This window comes from Pristiophorus japonicus, chromosome 6 (genome assembly GCF_044704955.1).
Source record: "Pristiophorus japonicus isolate sPriJap1 chromosome 6, sPriJap1.hap1, whole genome shotgun sequence".
Taxonomy (NCBI): domain Eukaryota; kingdom Metazoa; phylum Chordata; class Chondrichthyes; family Pristiophoridae; genus Pristiophorus; species Pristiophorus japonicus.
In genome coordinates, this window is record NC_091982.1 from 183,548,047 (window position 1) to 183,563,987 (window position 15,941).

Below are 15,941 nucleotides of genomic sequence, written 5' to 3' on the forward strand. Positions count from 1 at the left end.
GACATAGGCCTAGATGAGTATTTATAGTCAAACATGACTTGGACTCCTCATCTAGTTCAAGCTGTAAGTAGGCATTCGTAAGATCCAGTTTTGAGAAGATCTGACCACCTGTCAGTGTTGTGAACAAATCTTCTATATTTGGCAATGTATTGGGGACATTACCCTCTAGAACCTGGTTTATAATCACCACCCAATCTTGCCTTACCATCAGATTTGTGTACAATAATAATGGGTGTAGCCCAATTGCATCGATCTATATTACAATAATGATCTCAGTTTCTAGTCTTTTGAGTTCTTGCTCGACTTTCTCCTTGAACGTGGCTTGTAGTAAACCGACCTAGCATCCTTCTGTAGCCTGACACTCGCTTTGAATTGGACTGCCTGTTTCGCAGAACTCCTTCGGATACTGCTTGATAACCTCATCCGTTGATGAAAATCTCGCTTCCACACAGAAAATCTTACTCCAATCCAGCTTCAGTGAGCTCAACCAATTTCTTTCTAGTAAAGCAGTCTTACCTCTAATAGTAGTGAAAGGAGACAAGTTCTGAAATTGATTTTTATTTCTCACCGGGACGGTGATACAGCCTACTACAGGAATTTTCTCTCCCAAGTAGCCTCGCAGCTCTATCTTGGATTTCTCCAGTTGGAAATCAAGCAATTTGTCGTGGTACAGTGACTCCAGTACTACACTCACGGAGGCACCCGTGTCAATTTCCATTGGTATCTTGAATCCCGTAACATCTATGTGGATTTTGATGCTTTCCGAATCGCTGTCCGTTAACCTCATGCTCTTGATGATATATAACTCTAACATCTCCTCATCCTGTTGTTGTTCTTCCATGCTATGTAGTTTCTTTCGATTACTACTCATAGCTTTGAACGCTGGACTCAGCTTTAAAAGCTGGTTTTCCCTTCAGTCGGCATGCCTTCGCAAGATGCCTAGTCTTTATGCAGAAGAAACACTCTGCCTTCACGCAAGGACAACTTTGAGCAATGTCTTGTCCCAGGCACCTAAAGCACGACTTCGACGTCTGGTAGAATTTCCAGTTTCTGAGACTTTTGGCCATGGCCGTCTTTTACTTTGAACCTGCAGGTGATTTACCTCGGTTGACTGACGACTGTAACATTATTTAATTCTTGGGAATATTGTTCAGCCATGCTCATCGACCTCGCTGCCTGACAAGGAATCTCAAAAGTCAAGTCATCCGTTGTCAATAACTTCCTTCTGATCGCATCATTTTTCACCCCACAAACAAAACGATCCTGTAATGCTCGGTTTTGAAAGTTTCCAAAATTACAGTGCATCGATAGCTTTTTTAATACTATGATGTAATCAGCGATACTTTCATCCGCCTTTCGATTCCAAATCCCGAAACCATAGCTTTCAGCAATTTCTAACAGTTTGGAGTTATAGTGCTGCTCCAGCTTCATTAAAATCTCTTTAAGGTTTGTGTCCTTTGGCTCGTCAGGCACAAACAGATTTACAAGGGTTTCGTATAATGTCGGACCTGCCACTGATAAGAAAATCACTTTCTTACGTTCCAACACAGCCCGCTTCTGGACTGCATTGTCTGGAACTTCAATTATGTTATTTGCAGTGAAATACATTTCTAGCCGATCCACGTATGCTTTAAAACGTTCCTGGTCGTGTCTATATCCCCCCAAATGTCCGATTACACCTGCCATTTTTAATCTCTAGTTGTTCACACCATGTGCTGTTTTTTTTACCTCGGATTTTGTAGCTTTTTTTTCCAAAGACAGAAACTTCCAAAGTCTTCTGTCGGCTGGCTGAATCCTCCAACAAAATTTAAGCTTTAAACATCTGAAAAATGTCATCCTCGGTCGCCAAATGTGATATCTTCAGAGCACAGCACACACAGCTTCCTAACATGCAGGCTGCGCTCTCGGAACTCTCTGGAAAGCCTGTTCTGTTTAATGATTAACTATACAGTTGCAGTACATAATACGTCCACATCCACAGTATGGGGCTACAAGCATTACAAGCTTACAGACATTACAGTAATCTTGTCCTCTTACTTCACAGTTATTGGTGCAAATACTGTCTGCCAAATGTTTGCAAGGTGGTCAGCTGTGTCCAAGTCACCTCAGTCTTCTCATTCAGCCCTTTACCCAGCTTTCCATCTGTTTGAAATCCATAATGCTCTTTCGTATAAATGTTAAACTCGGGCATCACAAAGTATTTCACCTTATAGAACTATGTGACATTTATCAAAATATGGATTTATGCACAATCATTTCATGCAACCCAAGTTCAAAAGTAAAGGTGGTAGGTTTCAATCTGTCTGATTATAGTTTTAACAGTTTATCTAGAATAAATCATATTTATTAATTGTAGTTTCTGTTATGATATATTATTCCAAACATTATTAGAGGCACAGAGTAGCAGAGTAAGGGTTTACTTGAAATTAAATAATACGATTCAACATAATAAAAACATCAAAAGTAAAATTCTGCTCAATTTAAAATGAATTTTAAAATTGTGATTAACTATACTACCGAATAAAACTCCACATTTTCATTATTTTGGAAATAAATACAGATATGACAGATACAAAAAAAGAACATTTGCTAAAATTAATTCATTTTACATGAAAAAATATATAGGTCATGGTAATCAGAAAAAATGTCCCATCAGAGGAGGGAGAAAAAAAAAGAGAACACCAATTCTGTGATCCATCCATTGATTAACATGTTTAGACTAAGTTGTGATATCTTTTGTTGCCAAAGTGTTTATCAAACTAAGACATATGGCAGCATGTACTGTAGATGAAGTAAACAACTTTATCAAGAGTTTTCAGAAGCAAAGTATTGGGGGACCTATTCTTTTCTCAGTGGTGCAGACAGTAATTTGTGAGAAGGCTGTTTGAATCTCTTTCTTCAGGACATTGCTCAGTAACAAGGCAAGTTCCATTGCAATGTATTAGTGCTTATGTTCATAGACTCATTTAAGCCTCTTGATTATTTATCTTGGGCAGTGGTTTAAAATGATTTAGCTAATCAAAATCAATTCTAAATTGAATGCCACTAGGCTCAGTTTTCAAAAGATAAGTGAATTTTTTTATCAACAAGAATTTAGTACTTTGAAACGATGAGCTAAAATCTCAATAAATAATAGCTCTTCCAATTTTTTTTTTAAAATTCGGCTGTTAATGTGAGTGCTGTCTTTGGTGATTGGTCATTTAATTGACACATTATCTGAAACATGATTATTTTGTACAAAGACTACAGCATTGTGCACAATTTTAGATTTTGTTCGGATGTAATTGGTCAAAGTGGACCTGTAACTCTAGTAATGTCTATAAATTAATTGGGATTTGCCGAGTTATTGCAGTTCATTGGATCTTCGTCCATGTCCAATAATTGACAAAATTGATGTTTTTTTAATATAAATTTACTGTCATGTTAAATTTGTGTTGGAATCTGTGATCTGGTATAAATGCCACCCAAATAAGTCTTAGGCCTAGAAATCTGGGTGGTTTGTGCCACCTATTACTGCCATGAAATGGCGAAAAAGGGCAGCCGGCGCTCTTCCACCAGCTAGTGGTGGGTTCTGTGGCGACTGCCATTTTCGGCAGGGCAGCAATGCTGCTATTGACTGCTATCGACGAGAGTATTTGAATGAGTTGGAGCGTGACGTCAATTGGTGTGCAACTAAAATAACACCAGTGAGTTCTGCCGCTGAAAGGCCTTTCAGCAGCGTTAACAGCCTGGCACGACACCGGAACTTGAAACACCATTTTGCCACGGTTCTTCTTTCAAACTTTCATTTTTTTGCCCATCAGTGGCGGGGCGGGGTTTGCAGTTTCTGGCAACTTTCCGGGAGGTCTACAGTGTTTGTGGGTCAGTAAATTATTTCACCCTCCTGTAAACTCCTGTCCCTGCAGTACAGACTCACATGGAGGCATAGGCTGAGAAAAGTTTTCCTCCAGCCAATGTGGCAAATAGGTCTTCCGCTCTGGGCAGCGGGTATTGGTCCTGTAGGGAGACTGTTTATGGTAGATTTGTAATCCCCACAGATTCGTACAGATCCATCAGGCTTCATGACTGGAATGGTGGGACTTGCCCAGTCGCTAAATTCCACAGGTGATATAATGCCTTCCTGCAGAAGCCTGTCCAGTTCACGTTCAATCTTTTCCCTCATCACATAGGGCACAGCTCTAGCCTTGTGATGGACCGGTCTGGCATTCTGTGTGATGTAGATTTTGACTTTGGCCCCTTTGAAGGTGCCCACACCTGGCTGAAAGATTTTCAAATCGACTTAGAACTGTTGAGCAGGAGGTCCGTTCCTCTGACAACATGGCGTGATCATCATCCCATTTCCAATTTAGTTTTGCTCGCCTGCTTCTCCCCAGCAGTGCTGGGTGATCTCCAGTGACAATCCACAGGGGAAGTCGGTTCACTGTCCCTTTCTGTGTGACAGAGCACGGCGCTGCCAAGGACTGGGACGATTTCTTTGGTATAGGTCCTTAGTTTGGTGTCGACCCTTGTGAGTTTTGGTCTGTCACTTTTGTGCGGCCACAGCTGTTCAAATTGTTGAGCGCTCATGAGAGATTGACTCGCTCCCGTATCCAGCTCCATGTTGACAGATATCCCATTGAGTAGGACCCTCATCATTATTGGAGGCATCTTGTTGTAAGAACAGTGGCCATTGATCGTGTTGACTTGCTGTACCTCGGTGTCCCGGGTACTGTCCCCACAGTCTTCTGTTTGCTTTCCGACCCCTCCGATTCGTCTACCAGCTGAGCTGTCATTTTTCTGCACATGCGGGCCAGATGTCCTGTATAATTGCAGTTTCTGCAAACGGCATGCTGAAATCGACACCCCCTTGCCCCACATCTCCAGCACAGACCGTTTCCATTGTTTCCAGAGGATCAGCAGCTCTCTCTTGAGCTTCTCTCAGTTTGTAGTTGATTGCTCACATTGTGGGTTGATGAGATGTGAACGGCCGTTCATGTGGCCCTTGATGGCTTCTGGCGCCACTGCCTGCTCTCCTGCCTTTGTCTGTGTGTGGGGTTAGCACCTTGTTTCACGCTGTGAACCCCTTGTTCCGATGTTTCGTTAGTTGTCGTACCCGCAGTGTAGATCAACCTCGTTTCTTCTTCTCCTGCCAAGAATGTCTGTGCAACCAGTGCTGCTGCCTCTAGGGTCAAGTTCTTGGGTTCTATGAGATTTCAAAATATGCCTGCATGGCCTATTCCTTCAATAAAAAAGTCCCTCAGTTCATCGGAGAACTCACATAAGCTAGCCAACCTCCAAAGTTCCGCCACGAAGTCGGGTATGCTCTGGCCCACGCAGCGTCTGTAGTTGTAGAACCTGTGTCTGGCCATTTGTAGGCTGCTCACTGGTTTCAGGTGGTCTCTTACCAGTGTGCTCAACTCTTCAAACGACTTGTTTGCTGGTTTCTCAGGTGCCAGCAGGTCCTTCATTAAGGCGTATGTTTTCGAGCCACAGCTGGATACGGGAGCGAGTCAATCTCTCATGAGCGCTCAACAATTTGAACAGCTGTGGCCGCACAAAAGTGACAGACCAAAACTCACAAGGGTCGACACCAAACTAAGGACCTATACCAAAGAAATCGTCCCAGTCCTTGGCAGCGCCGTGCTCTGTCACACAGAAAGGGACAGTGAACCGACTTCCCCTGTGGATTGTCACTGGAGATCACCCAGGACTGCTGGGGAGAAGCAGGCGAGCAAAACTAAATGTTTTCGAGCCACAGCTGGTCAAGAGATGGGCTCTTCTCTTGTCTGCCTTATCGTCGCCTAACCAGTCTTTGGTTACAAAGCTTTGATGGAGCATTTCTATAAAGTCCTTCCAATTATCTCCAGCATTGTATTTTTCATCTGAGCCATTGATCGCCATTCTGTGGATTCTGTAATCCCATCCTCGTTGCCACTGTAAAGTCCTGTCCCTGCAGTACAGACTCACACGAGGCACATGCTGAAGTCACTCAGGACCTGCACCTTTATTACACAGCTCTCGAATGGCACACTTGCCTGAGACCTGTCTTTATATACGTGTGTGGAACAGGTATATCCAGTGTCTCCTGCAAGTGCACCCTGGTGGTAAGGTAAGCATGTGGTTACAGGTCATATCTGGTTACAGTCATGTATAGCATGGTAAGATACAGTTATGTAGAATAGTGTGAGATACATGGCACCTCCAACATAGAATCATCTATTCTATGATTCTAAAAGCACATCCATTTCCTATCAATACTCGACACAACAACTGAAACTTCAACAGTAGTTATTCTTCAGCATCCGCAAAAACACGTAACACTCGCAGTGAAATGTACATTCACTTCCATTGACGGGGCTCTTGGTAATTAAGTGTTATTCCATTTATTGATACAAGTCAATAGTATAATTCCATCTGCCTAAACTGAAAACCAAACATGATCACCACAGGATTCACTGTTGGGAACTACGTTTGCAGTCATGCACCTCTCAGTCTTTGCACAACAACAGGGAATATAGACGTTTCAGTTATTCGTTTATTATATGGAGAATACAGGTATTGAGCCAGCATTATATGTTCCAGGCTATGAATTATCTAAGAATAATTGCAAGTTATTAGTGAGCTTTCATGAATTATACAATGCCAATCGACCGTATGTTTTGACCAATCAATCAATGGGTAAACTCCATTGCAATGACTGAAGATGATCTGTGATAAGATCTCTTATCTGTATTCATGTCATCAACATATAAAAAATTGACAAACATCTATTATTGAAGCTACTATTTTTGAAGCAACTGTTCGGGTAGTTCCTTTCTTCCCCGTTCCCCTACACTGCGAGCGGGAGACAGAGGCGACCTTGACCTGATCTTTGTCCTATTTTCCAAAATCTCGTTCCTGTGCGAGTGATCCTGCTCATTTTGTATCAATTTATAATGAATATTGAGCAGTTCGGTACAGCAAATTAACCCACACAGGAGATTGGGCTGACATTGACAAAAATTATTTTCACTAGAAAATGGTTGAGAGAAGACAGCTATATCCCATCAGTTTGCGTGGTAATTAATCCTAGATGTTGGAGGAAAGGGGAGAGTGTTCTAACTCACAATGCTACTCAATTTCCCCACAAACAGGAGAAATCTAATCACTGTCAGTTGTCGCTAAAGGACCTGTTTATTTTTTTGTTTATTCACGACTGCTTCCCCGTAGAGTCCAACTGCATTAAATTTTATATATGTGGCTTGAAGAAAACAAAATTCTGTGTTACTTGAGTGTAAAATAATTTATCAGTTGGTTTACTGTTGGACACTGTGGGTAAGGTTGTATAGTGGCTATGTTACTGGACTCCAGAGGCCTGGATTAATAATCCAGAGAAGCGTGAGCTCAAATTCCACCATGGCAGTTTGAAATTTTGAATTTATTTTTTTATTAATCTGGATGAAGCAGTCGGATTGTCATGAAAGCCCAACTGATTTACTAATGTCCTATAGGGAAGGAAACATGCCGTCCTTACCCGGTCTGGCCTATATGTGACTCCAGTCCCACAGCAAAGTGGTTGACATTTAATTGCCCTCTGAAGTGGCCTGGTAAACTGGTCAGTTGTTGCAAACCGCTCAGTGGATCAGGAAGGCGGGCCACCGCACCTCTTCAGGGCAATTAAGGTTTTGCAATAAATGCAGGCCTTGCCATTGGTGCCTACATCCTGAGAATGAATAAGAATTTAAAAAAATCATTTTATTTGTTATAGGTACAAAACAATTCCTGGAAAGTAAGCTAACTCATTAGTAATTTTTATCCCAAGACCTCAAAACTGGACCACCTTACTATCCGCAATCCACAATTTGGTGTCCAACTACTTCTTAATTTACCTCGGCATCCCTCCTACTCTCCAGTCTTGGTATCTTGGATTTCACCGAGGTTTTACAATTTAAAAACATTATGGCTGGTGCATTTTTGAGAATGATCATGTGAGGTAAAAAATTGTCTCCTTAAAACTGTTAAGTAATAATTCAGTTATAAATCAGATTTTTAACGTATTCTATTAGCAGTTCACTATCAATCTAAAGTATTTACTTTCTAAATGTACTTTTCATCTTTTTACTTTACAGCAAAATGACTCGCATACATTGCTTGGGCTTTCTGTTTTTTACACAGTTGTCTGGCTTCGTCATTTCCTCTTCTGATTGCGAGTTTAATGCAACAATCTTGGTTTGCAATAAAGAAACCACAACTGAAATTCCAGTGACTATACCATCTAATGCAATTCGGATGCTTTTTCTTAACACTAATGTTTCTACAATAAGATCTGGAGCCTTTAAGAATTATCCTATGTCACTGACGTGGATTGAATTTTACAATAATTTAATAAATACAATAGAAATTGGGGCCCTGGATGCTCTCACTAATCTCACAACACTTGAGATAATAAATAACCCATTGGAAACATTGAGCGTTGGGATTTTTGACAACATTTCACAACTGATAAATCTTTACCTGCCAGATAACAAGATCAAGAACCTTGAAAAGGGATTATTTGATAAACTTTTCAATTTAGAAGAACTGCGGTTGTTTGGCAATAATATAACTGCACTTCCTGATCAGATATTTGACAATCTTACAGTCCTCACAAAACTGCACTTGGGAATGAATCAGATAAACAATCTTTCTCAGGAAATATTTGAAAAACTTTCTAAACTCAAAGCCCTCAGACTTTACGAAAATCAGATTACTGATCTCCCGGAAGGAATTTTTGATAATCTCCCAGAATTAACTGAGCTTTCTTTGACAAAGAACAATATTGCACATCTCCCATCTGGAATTTTTTCCAAACTCGATAAATTAGAAAAATTGTATTTGGATAGAAACTCTATCACCGAGCTTCCATTTGGACTTTTACACAATTTGACAAAAATAACTCGATTGAAGCTGGAGTATAACAAGCTCTCGAGCCTTCCTGCTAGTTTATTTGGATTATCGCCGAACCTCACTGAACTTTCACTGACTCGAAACAATCTTTCCACTATTCCTGATGATGTATTCAGTAAACTGCCTAATCTGGAAAAACTGATCTTGAGCAAGAACCAGATTACCTTTCTTCCAAAGAAAGCCTTCATTGGCCTTGATAATTTGAAAGATCTGAACCTGCAAGAAAATAAGCTTACAGCCTTAGACAGCGACATTTTAAAACATTTATCCAGGTTGAAAAGGCTTAACCTTGCGAAAAACAAGTTGTTTAATGTACCTGATGGAGCATTTGATAATTTGAGAACTCTGGCTTCATCTGGACTCAATCTCCTGGATAATCCTTTGGTGTGTGACTGTCAATTACTGTACCTCAGAAATTGGATGATGTCTAATTCAAAGAAAGTAAAATCACTTAGTAAGATGCTGTGTCACAGTCCTGATACTGTAGCTGGGCAGAGTATTACATCTTTGAGAGAGGAAAATTTTACCTGCTTAGCCACAACAGAGCGGAGCACCACACCAGAAGTTTCAACTTCTATTATGACCATGTTGACATCTACTGCTGTTAGCACAGTTACCACAGAGCAGACTACCGTTCCACAAGTTTCAACATTGGTAACTACCATATTTACTCGTATTAGCACAGTTACAACAGAATTGTCAACAGAGCAGCACACCACCACAGAACTTTCAACTTCCACTATGGCCACTTGGGTATCTGCTCCTATTGCCACAATGACAACAGGAATAACAACTGAGCAGATTAGCACACCAGTGGTTTCAACTTCTTTCGTGACTACATCAACAGCTCTTACTACAATGACAACAGAATTAACAACGGAACAGAGCACTACTCCAGAAAGTTCAACTCCTGTTCAAACTACATTATTATCCACTCCCAATTCAACAATCACAACAGAACAGAGCACTACTCCAGAAAGTTCAACTCCTGTTCAAACTACATTATTATCCACTCCCAATTCAACAATCACAACAGAACAGAGCACTACTCCAGAAAGTTCAACTCCTGTTCAAACTACATTATTATCCACTCCCAATTCAACAATCACAACAGAACAGAGCACTACTCCAGAAAGTTCAACTCCTGTTCAAACTACATTATTATCCACTCCCAATTCAACAATCACAACAGAACAGAGCACTACTCCAGAAAGTTCAACTCCTGTTCAAACTACATTATTATCCACTCCCAATTCAACAATCACAACAGAACAGAGCACTACTCCAGAAAGTTCAACTCCTGTTCAAACTACATTATTATCCACTCCCAATTCAACAATCACAACAGAACAGAGCACTACTCCAGAAAGTTCAACTCCTGTTCAAACTACATTATTATCCACTCCCAATTCAACAATCACAACAGAACAGAGCACTACTCCAGAAAGTTCAACTCCTATTCAAACTACATTATTATCCACTCCCAATTCAACAATCACAACAGAACAGAGCACTACTCCAGAAAGTTCAACTCCTGTTCAAACTACATTATTATCCACTCCCAATTCAACAATCACAACAGAACAGAGCACTACTCCAGAAAGTTCAACTCCTGTTCAAACTACATTATTATCCACTCCCAATTCAACAATCACAACAGAACAGAGCACTACTCCAGAAAGTTCAACTCCTGTTCAAACTACATTATTATCCACTCCCAATTCAACAATCATAACGGAACAGAGCACTACTCCAGAAAGTTCAACTCCTGTTCAAACTACATTATTATCCACTCCCAATTCAACAATCATAACGGAACAGAGCACTACTCCAGAAAGTTCAACTCCTGTTCAAACTACATTATTATCCACTCCCAATTCAACAATCACAACAGAACAGAGCACTACTCCAGAAAGTTCAACTCCTGTTCAAACTACATTATTATCCACTCCCAATTCAACAATCACAACAGAACAGAGCACTACTCCAGAAAGTTCAACTCCTGTTCAAACTACATTATTATCCACTCCCAATTCAACAATCATAACGGAACAGAGCACTACTCCAGAAAGTTCAACTCCTGTTCAAACTACATTATTATCCACTCCCAATTCAACAATCATAACGGAACAGAGCACTACTCCAGAAAGTTCAACTCCTGTTCAAACTACATTATTATCCACTCCCAATTCAACAATCACAACAGAACAGAGCACTACTCCAGAAAGTTCAACTCCTGTTCAAACTACATTATTATCCACTCCCAATTCAACAATCACAACAGAACAGAGCACTACTCCAGAAAGTTCAACTCCTGTTCAAACTACATTATTATCCACTCCCAATTCAACAATCACAACAGAACAGAGCACTACTCCAGAAAGTTCAACTCCTGTTCAAACTACATTATTATCCACTCCCAATTCAACAATCACAACGGAACAGAGCACTACTCCAGAAAGTTCAACTCCTGTTCAAACTACATTATTATCCACTCCCAATTCAACAATCACAACAGAACAGAGCACTACTCCAGAAAGTTCAACTCCTGTTCAAACTACATTATTATCCACTCCCAATTCAACAATCACAACGGAACAGAGCACTACTCCAGAAAGTTCAACTCCTGTTCAAACTACATTATTATCCACTCCCAATTCAACAATCACAACAGAACAGAGCACTACTCCAGAAAATTCAACTCCTGTTCAAATTACGTTATTATCCACTCCCAATTCAACAATCACAACAGAACAAACCACTACTCTAGAAATTTCAACTTCTGCTATGGAAATTATGAGTACAGCAACGACAAATATTTTTACAACTACCAGCATAACATCCAAGCAAACATTACCGTTTGTGCCTCGTATACCTAGGTCATCCACAATGCCCTGGACCACATCACTGAAGGCTAGGAAAACACAGGAAATGGAATCCTCCACCAACCCTATTATAGATACAAAGTACTACTTTATATTAATTCCACAGATAGATACATCTACTGCTGTCACTCCAATAATCCTTACTACATACACTCCAAAAAGACCAAGTGACAATGAATCAATGCAGTCAAGAACCACCTTCAATCCAGTATTTAGTTTGAGTACTGGCCAGACATCTAGTAAGAATAATACAATCGCATCACCTTCTGCAAGAGAAGCAACGGCTTCCCATGAAAGAGGAAGCTGTAGGTTATTAGCACAATTATATCTAATACTACTACTGTTCCAAATAATCTTCACGTTCACTCTTCTGTGGTTTGTATTAAGCATTTACAATTCACTTTTTCATGGAAAGAAAAAGCAGCTCTCGATTAAATTAATTAAGTTTTCAAGAAGATAATTTAATGAAGCAAATTATTTTATACTCTTTAAAATTCTTTTCAAGATAGTCGCATTACAAAATGCTTGGGATGCAAGTTTTGGTTTGAAGCTTGATCAATCGGACAACTAACACATTATTGTAGTTTACTGAAGGCCGCGACTGCTGGCAACGAACTCGACGCGGTTTGCGCATGCGCTGCCGGTTTGTCACGGGAGTGGGCTCGTTAAACACTTTTTTAAAAAGGCCATTAAAGGAGCAGCTGGTGAAGCCTGCAAGGGAGCGGGATGGTGAGAAAGCCGTGAAGGGAGTGGCCTTGTGAAAAGACCGAAAAGCCGGGAAGGGATCGGGCTCGTTTTTTTTTTTAAAAGCAGAAACATTATGGTTCGGGTTGTTGGAGTGCAGCTTCCGGTTCGTTGGCAGCATTCATTCTGTTTACGGAAATGGAACAATCTTGCACAGGAGCTACTAAATACCAATAGGTTTCATTGGATGATTTTCTCCATATTTGAAATAGGGTGAAATATTCTATTTTTACATACAGTACTTTATTTGCCATTCCCAAGACATAGAATTACATGGAAATAACAGCACATAAACAGGCCACTCGGCCCAACTAGTCTTTGTTGATGTATACTCCACGTGAGTCTCCTCCCATTCCATCTGCCTCATCCCAGCCTTTCAGCATAGCTCTCGCTTCCATTTTCTCTCATGTACTCGTTTAGTTTCCTTTTGAAAGCATGGAAGCTATTTGCCTCATCCACTTCCTGTGGTAGTGAGTTCCACTTTCTAACCACTCTGAATGAAGACATTTCTCATTTCTCTATTGGATAATAATGATCTTGTATTGATGACCCCTAGTTTTGGATTCTCACACAAGTGGAAAAATGATCTTCACATCTATCTGCCCAAACCATTCATAATTGTAAAGACCTCTGTCAGGTCTCCTCTAAGTCTTCTCTTTCTGAAAGCCCCAACCTGTTCAATCTTTGCCAATAGATATACTCTCTCAGTTCTGGTACCATCTTTGCAAGACTTTTTTGCTCTTTTTCCAGTACATCTATGTCCTTTTTATCGTATAGAGACCAGAACTGTTTACAGTTCTCTAATTGCGGCCTGACCAGGGTCCTATACAAGTTTAGCATAACTTCACTACTTTTGAATTCTTTACCCCTAGAAATAAATCTCAATGCTTTGTTAGCATTTTTAATTGTTTTGCTGATTTGCTATGCTGCTTTTAATGATTTGTTCACCTGTGTCCCCAGATCTCTCTACTCTTCTACCCCCTCCAGTTTCTTATTTTCTAAGGTATAGGTGATGTTTCTGTTTTTCCTAAAAATGTATAATTTCACATTTATCTATGTTAAAGTTCATTTGCCACTTAACTGCCCAGAATGCAAGTTTTCTAATATCTTCTTGTATTATGTTGCATTCTTCCTCCGTGTCAGCTGTACCTATCTCCCCACCGCATCGCAGTTTGGTCTCATCTGCAAATTTTGATATTAAATTGCTCATTTCAAAATCCAAATCATTCATGTAAATTATGAACAACAGTGGTACTGGCATTGATCCTTGTGGAACACCACTTTCTACCTACTGAATATCTACTCTCTGCTTCCTTTTTTTAAGCCAATTTGCTATCCATTTAGCTATTTGTCCCCTGATCCACATGCCCAACCTTTGTTGCGAGTCTACCGTGTGATACCTTAGTAAAGGCCTTTTGAAAATCCAATTATATAACATCTACTACCTTACCCTTGTCTATTCTTTCTGTTACCTCGTTACAGAATTATATCGAGTTAGTTAAGCATGAATTAGCTTTGAGATCCATGCTGACTACTGTTTCTAGGTGCTCTTCTATCGCTTCTTTTAGTAATAGATTCCAGTATCTTTCCTATCACTGATGTAAAGCTGACTGATCTTATAGCTTTTCTTCTATCTCCCTTTTTGTCTATAGGAACAACATTAGCTGTCCATCAGTCCTCTGGCACTAGCCCCTTTTCTATGGAATATTTATATATATAAACTAGTGTCTCTGCGATCTCTTATATCTTTTATCTTGTTCATCCTTTAGTGGCCCTATCCCTACTTTAATTTTCCTATTGTTATTTATGTATTGTAGAACACTTTATTATTTCTTTTTCTATTCCTTGATTGTTTGATTTAGTAATTTCTTTGTCTTTGATAGTTTTTTAAAAACTTCTCTCCTGGGTTCTTCATATTCCCTTTAGGCCTTATCTCCTTTAGTATCTAAGTAGTACTTGCATGTTTTTTTTCTCTAGATTTTATTTTCTCTTTAGTTCTTTATTCATCCATGGTGCCCCTTAATTAGTTTTTAGCGTCTAGTGGAATACATTTCTCTTGATCTCTATTGATTACCCCTTTAAAGACTTCCCACTGTATTTCTGTCTCTGATTTTCTCCCAGTTTACCTTCTTTAATTCCACCCTCATTTCCTGATAATTTTCCCTTTTCCAATATATTACCTTAATCTTTGTCCTACTTATGTCACTCTCAATCTTCATCTTGAACCTTACTATGTTGTGATCACCCCTACTAAGATGCTCTCTTACTCTTATTTCTCCTATCTGTTCTGGTTCATTACCCATTATAAGATCCAGCAGCGATTCTTTTCTTGTTAGACTTCTGTACGTACTGAGTGAGAAAGGAGTCCTGTATACACTGTAAAAACTCAATTCCCTTTTCTTCTTTTGCTACTTCTTCCTGCTAATTTATTTGAGGGTAGTTGAAATCTCCCTTGATTATATTCTATGGCTGTTACTCACTTCGTAGATTTGCCTACATATTACTCGTATTAGGGTGATGGATCCTATCTTATCTTTTAACTCAATCCATTTGGATTTTGCATTAAAGAATTATGGACAAAAGTAACCTGGAATTGCTATATTAGTTGACAGTTGCCTTCTGATCTAATCTTCACTTACTAGGTAACTTTGTACAGTAGCATAGTGGTTATTTTTACTGGACTAATAATCCAGAGGTTTGGACTAATGATCCAGAGACGCAAGTTCAAATCCCACCACGGCAGTTGGGCCTATATGTGACTCCAGACCAACAGCAATGTGGTTGACTCTTAACTGCCCTCTGAAATAGCCTAGTAAGCCACTCAGTTGTACCAAACTGCTACAAAGAACATGGACTGCAGCGGTTCAAGAAGGCAGCTCACCACCACATTATCGAGGGCAATTAGGGATTGCCACAATGCCCACATCCTGTGAACAAATTTTTTTTTTTTAAGTTGGGTGTACTAAAATACTTTGAGATAAAAGATCCTTAAAGACACATTTTGTTGCAAAACATCTTATCAAAACTGAAAGTTACTGTTCTGTATGTAACCATGTAATACTTGCCACCAGAGGGCACGACTGTTAGAGTCCTAATGGTCACCTGCATACATGTGCAAGGCCAGTATAAAAGGTTGACTGCCATGTTGTTTAGGCACTCTGGAGTTGTAATAAAGAAGACTAAGGTCACACTAAGTTTAGCTCACAAGTACTCAGCCTCGAGGAGTTCTTCTATACACAACAATTACAATTGATGATTTGGGGCATATTCTTCTCTTTAGCACTTTGGCGTAAGCATTGACTAGTGGCGTTCATGGAGGCGAATTAGATGGAGAGGATTCCATGCTCTTAATTGAGCATGCCTAATTTTCCAATCATCAATGTAAATTTCAGACAGTCTTTAATAAGG

General features: G+C 39.8%; 1 protein-coding gene across 1 annotated transcript in view; it reads left to right on the forward strand.

Annotated features, from left to right (window-relative positions):
• The window catches only part of LOC139266234 (uncharacterized), a 28,207-nt gene extending 12,467 nt beyond the window's left edge, over positions 1-15,740 (forward strand). Inside the window, exon 4 of the mRNA XM_070884063.1 lies at positions 8,088-15,740. Within this exon, the coding sequence (XP_070740164.1) occupies positions 8,088-12,249 (4,162 nt within the window). The 3' untranslated portion in view covers positions 12,250-15,740. The remainder of the gene's footprint in view (positions 1-8,087) is intronic.
• The last annotated feature ends 201 nt before the right edge of the window (positions 15,741-15,941 follow it).